The sequence below is a fragment of the Mercenaria mercenaria genome, chromosome 10 (assembly GCF_021730395.1).
Source record: "Mercenaria mercenaria strain notata chromosome 10, MADL_Memer_1, whole genome shotgun sequence".
Taxonomy (NCBI): Eukaryota; Metazoa; Mollusca; class Bivalvia; order Venerida; family Veneridae; genus Mercenaria; species Mercenaria mercenaria.
In genome coordinates, this window is record NC_069370.1 from 40,758,767 (window position 1) to 40,764,937 (window position 6,171).

Here is a 6,171-nt window from a genome sequence, read left to right on the forward strand (position 1 = left end):
AAAATTAAATGTTAAGTAAATAATATCAATTTGGTCTGAACATGTTATCTCTAGCAAAAATCAGCTAATTTGTTGAAAAGGCGGGGAAGTTAATTGACTATATCAGCTTCCTCATTGGCTAGTCTTTATCTGAGCGTGCCGCCCCTCGCATGTTAAACTCCGCCTCTCGGGCAGTTGCGGTTAATCAAACTAAACGATGGTCTCTCTGGATTAAATATCATCGCTTGACTTTTCAATTTTAGATCACTTAACTAACGCCTTCCTAGTGTTAAGGTTACAAATGTTATAAAATATTGTGTTAGAAAATTTTGATGAAAATAGACAATCTTGTCATTTGCAGAAAGATGGAATCGCATGACCAGGACGAAAATTTTACAAACTTTAGTATCGCTGAAATTCTGAAACCGGATTTTGGAAGTAAACAATTGACCACCGGTGTTTTAAATTTGTCGAAAGAAAAAAAATCGTACGGACAGACAAACAGTTTACAACTTGCAGACTTGCACACATGGACTGCACAGTCATTGCACAATCTAGGATTACAATTCAGTGCTTTTTCACCAAAAACTTGTCAAAATTTTGTGCTAAACAAACACTGCACAGGGTTCCAAAAACATGAACTTCACAGTCCTAATAATTTACGAAATCATAACACAAATTACAGACTTAATCTAGAAGTGAAAAACAAAACAGACATTCTCAATAAAAGTTCTGATTCACGGCGGGAATCCTGCGGATCTGACGGTGAAAGTATAAAGAGCAGCCCGGCTACCAGTCCAGCAGGCAGCCCGGGTTCGAGTCCCAACTCCGAGGCTGGGCAAAAACAACAGGATGGAAAACTTTGGCCAGCATGGGTATACTGTACCAGATATTCCGACAGACCTTCAGCGGGTAAGTTACTGATTTTATTCTTTATTCATTTGACATTGTAAATGTTATTTTCCATTTAGGCCTATTTGTAACTGCATGTGAACATTTTACCTTAAAAGGCGCTACATTTTTATATTAGTACAAATTAAGCATTTTTTTTTTAATTTCATGAATGACTGGAATATCAACATGACTGTGATAAAGTAATATTACATAAAGTCTCCAACGACAGAAAATCGATATATTTTAAACTGATAAAAGTCAGTGCTCTAACCTAATTTGCTTTTTGATATTATCATATTTTAATGTTTATTAGTATCATAGAAAACTTAAATCACTTATTTGATCAAGATCATTGTACATAGGTTTAGTCCGAGTGTTTTAATAATTTTATTCTTAGATATCTTAATATAATGCAATACCTGTGTAATAGACTTCCGCTTAAACTGATGCTAGGGCGTGTGAGGGGTGTTGCACTATCCACTAACTCTCATGAACAGACTCAGTCAAACCGGGTCTACTATTATTTTGCTTGGTTGCATTCCATGCGTCCAAAGGATCTTCTCACAGATTTTATTTTCTATCTCAATAGCAGCAAAAAAAAAAAAAAAAAAAAAAAAATAAAATATTTTTTTTTTGTAAAACTACGTAAGGTTCACATTTACCACTTTAAAGTCCGTGAAAGATTTTAAGTCTTAGACGAAATTTTCCTAGATATGATAATTTATTAATGTGCAAGAGGCCGAATGTACTAATCTGTCGAATAGCATATCGCTATAACATTTGTTTCTCTTAGTAAAATATGTCAGAAATGCTTTAATGGTATAATTTGATGTTCTGGCGGAGAATTCAGCAAATTGTTAAAAGAGAGTTTCTCTTTAATTACTCGCATTCTTGTGTCGTTTGCACTACCGGGGCATTGTCTTCTGCTGTCGGCGGGTAATAATTTGATGAGTTGTTGTGTGATTTATTCCAGAACAGCTTCTCTAAATTTATTTGTTTATTGTTTGAAGTATACGAAAACCGCGCATTTTAGCTGTCCCTGTTCTTTTTTATCAATTGCCCATTTCGATATTGCTGACCGTTTGAAAACAACAAAAATCCTCAAAAGTGCCGAGAGGCGGACATAAGCTATGAAATGCTGTTTAATAATATACTAGTTTATTAAAATGCTGTTTAATAATATACTAGTTTATTAAAATGCTGTTTAATAATATACTAGTTTATGAACCTAAAACAGACATGTACGTATTCCTCGATCATTATTAAAAAATGTTATGTTATATAAAATGATTTCAGCAGAAGCAATGTTTACAATTTGTAAAAGATAAATCTACCTTTCAAAACATCATAATAGCACAATTAATCGAGTGAAAGAGTATACGCACGTGTATTCTATTCCTAACCTATTTATTCATGATAAAAATATGAAAGGATTTTTTTAAAAAAATCACGTCCGTTTATGAGTTTAAATTTTTGAAAAGATGTTATATAACATGTTATAGTTTTGTCTATTGGTTTTCCTTTTCATTGGATCAAACAAAAATTATGTGTCAAAAATGCGCGCCAGTGATGTAAGCAATTTTTTTGGAGCCTGCAAATCAACAGCGCTGCTGAAATACAAATGTACGAATAATCTTAATCATTTTCTCACATACTGGCACTAATCTAAATTAAATATTACATTGTACATATATACAAATTATTTGATACACGTTTCATTTAATTAATTTATATATGAGTCGCGCCATGAGAAAACCAACATAGTGGCTTTGCGACCAGCATGGATCCAGACCAGCCGGCGCATCCCCGCAGTCTGGTCAGGATCCATGCTGTTCGCTTTCAAAGCCTATTGCAATTAGAGAAACCGTTAGCGACCAACATGGATCCTGACCAGACTGCGCGGATGCACAGGCTGGTCTGGATCCATGCTGGTCGCAAAGCCACTATGTTGATTTTCTCATGGTGCGGCTTATATATGAACGTCATCATCAAATTGTTAAATGAGAGATTGTCAAGTTCTAACCAATTTAGCATATCTTTCACATATCGTGCAATTTTCATGATAGAGAATAGATTTACCGTGCATTTTGTTTTTAATGCCAACGACCGTAAAAGACGCAAATCTTGAAGTGTAATATTGCATACATTATAATCCATTTTTAACATCTTGATGTGAACTATGTGTAATTGACTAGTTATAGAGTTAGATTATTCTTTTTAAATTATCACGAGGAATAAATTGTATATACAAAGCATTTTTAGGGGAAAAAAATAAAATGCTGATTTTAAAAGCGTTAACATCTACAGCACCGAACTATAATAGTCTAAGCAAATTTAAGTATAAATTTTAACAATTTTGGGAAATCCTGAAAATTTCAGGATAAATCCCAAACTGCTGTTGTTAAAACTTTTCATTTGTTTTAATTGTATGTTTAGTTAAGGCTATTGTGTTGTATATACATGTAGCAAACGCATAATATTTGGGCTGTACTCTGTTTAGAAAAAGAACAAAACTATAGTATCTATAGCTTCTTTTTATGTTGGAACATTCACTACGATGAAATAATGAAATGATGGGTGTCATATTTCTGCTGGGTAACTTGTGCCTATCGATAGATTTATCTCGCTTTAACGTGTAGCTGTAATTTGCAGTTTTATAGTTCATAAAGGAGACAAAAAGTCAGATTGCAATCGGTGCGAACAGAAAAAATGAAATCCCTCAGTATAGACCATGTCACGAGGTCGGGGAAATGACTAGGTTTACACACAAAATCTGGTGTGAAAATCTTACAAAGACGTTACCAGTAAGGCTAGTTAGACATAAAATATGCTCTTGAATAATGATTTCTGTCATTTAACGATTTCGGGAATTAAGACCTTTCTGGCAAATATTTGGATCGCGTTTTGATGGATAGTTCGCAAATTAGCTCGCCTGTTAGCCGACGAAAAAGACTTCTCTTTTATTACATTTTTGACTACTCTAAACTTGTTAACAAGTAGCATACACTGATATATGTCAGAATGAATCTTCCTAAAAATCAGCAGCAATTTGAGATCTATATTTACATGTACACAAAGGCTTTAATTGCCCTACGACTTCCGTCATTTAATTGCTTTAATACTGAATTAGAAAAGTTGATAAATTGCCTGATTGATCGTCAGTATTTTTGGATCTTTGTGTCTCATTTGATGAGGTTAGGCAAAATATATCATAAATTTATTGCTGCATTCCTTTTTATCCAATGAAATAAGCGGATAATTTGGTACACACACGCATAAAAAACTGCAAAAATTAATACCTTAAAGGATAAAAAAAAATCGCTGAATATGAAAATATAGGTTTGAAAAAAGGAAAGTTGATGACGTTCGGGAAATAAGTGCATTTTACGTACAAAGGTTCAATGATTTAAAGAAAATGACAGCCGTCACGTTCGTGTAAGAAAATATATGAAAATGATAGTATAGGCCTTTAGTGTTTTATAGTATAAACTTATCCCAGTCCTAAAAAACTCTGACATTATTTATTCATTTGCATTTTTTTTTACAAGAATTAGATTTCTTTGATATTTATTTTTATATACACAGTGCTCGTTATTTCAACACCATCCGATGAATGTAGGATTTTTTTTAAAGTACCTGACAGTTTGTGTTCAGGAGATTTGACTCATTTTTACTAAGACACGAGACGTCTTCAGAAAACAGACAGAAATTAAAGTTTGCTGAAATAATTATTATGCACGCTGTATTTTTTCATTTAAGGTCCCCGGTCAAGAAAAATTAAGAGAAAAGAGAAAACGGCTGACGAAAAAAGACCAAGAACAGCATTTACAACCGAACAGCTCCGAAAACTTAAAGACGAATTCGAGGCTAATAAATATTTGTCAGAGAGCAGACGACAGCAATTGGCGCGCGAACTGAACTTAAATGAATCGCAAATAAAAATATGGTTCCAAAATAAAAGAGCGAAAATAAAGAAATGTACGGGGGACCAGAATGGACTGGCTATGGAACTTATCGCACAAGGACTTTATAACCACAAGACAGTTCCAGTACCAGTCAAAATAGAGTCATGACGTTTTAGATGACATCAGAAACAGTGGTTACAATGGTTACTGTACATTTTATTTCTGGTATCCTCCGACACATGAGATTATTAAAATGTGAGATTTGGCGGTTCAAATATTTGATAAGAACTTGTACAATTAAACGTACAAAATCGTTCCAAGGATGTTACTGTGTAGCCACATACATAGGATACAGGCACAGATGCAGCCGTTTCAAGTTACATTCATTTGCCCTGAATTTTGCCTTGGAAAAGTGCAATTCCAAGTGCGTACTGGTTTGACTGAATAGTTTTGTAAATATTGATACTTGTGACAACACTTAATCATTGATATTCATGTGTAAATACTCACGGACTAAGAATTCCAAAAAAAAAAACCCAGTAAACTTGCAAAATGTATCTGTAATTTATTTATATTGTTTATCATCGAAGTTGATGTTACAAATCAGAGTTCTTTGATCTCTATATTCATTCATCAGAAAGTTTAAAAAGAGAAATAAAATATCCCCACGTACAGGTGCGTGTAAGTTTATTGCATAATTCATAATTTCATAATGGTACACTTTTTAAACACCTTTTAATTTGAATTTAAGATTTTTTGTTTGTTTTATTTTATTGAACTGCAAACATTTTTTTCTGATAGTTATTTCAGAACTGTGATGATTTTTTTTTTATCTTAAAGAAAAAAAAGAAAAAGCAAAGACAAATATTTTTGTAGAATGTGACCTTTCTCATAAAAAAGCTAGGACTTTTACAGTACATGTAGTACAAAACTGATACAAAACATGTATATTTTTTTTTGTAAAAATGCACCAAATGTAAAAGTATCATGAGATGCCAAAAACTGCTTGCGCATGCGCTGTCTTAATCTGTTGTATTTTATCTCGTGATTTCTGGAATCAGATATGATCCAGTCCCCATAAATAAAAGTGCTAAAACCTGACTTGTGTTTGTTTTTACAATATGAATGCTTCTTTTATTTACCTTTGCGTCTAACATGCGCCATTTCGAAAGATTCATTAACACACTGGCCAAAACTTTCACAGAAAAGGTGGTTCCAACGCCCCGCCGGTGTAAAATCCGTCGCAGACTGAAAGGTAGATATATACGGCCTGGTGAAGATATTTTAGCTGTCATTGGTACATTTCTTAAGAAATTTTACAAAATACTGCCATGATCTTTATTCGAAATTCTGCAGAATGACAGTCTATCAAACTTCTCAGATGTGTTTACAT

At 33.3% G+C, this 6,171-nt stretch overlaps 1 protein-coding gene across 1 annotated transcript; it reads left to right on the plus strand.

The window, feature by feature from the left end:
* Positions 1–213: 213 nt before the first annotated feature.
* Positions 214–5,879, plus strand: LOC123561825 (homeobox protein engrailed-1-B-like). The gene is made up of 2 exons (XM_045354439.2): positions 214–891; positions 4,633–5,879. Exons 1-2 carry the CDS (start codon positions 312–314, stop codon positions 4,944–4,946), a joined length of 894 nt encoding a protein of 297 aa, XP_045210374.2. The 5' UTR covers positions 214–311; the 3' UTR covers positions 4,947–5,879.
* The last annotated feature ends 292 nt before the right edge of the window (positions 5,880–6,171 follow it).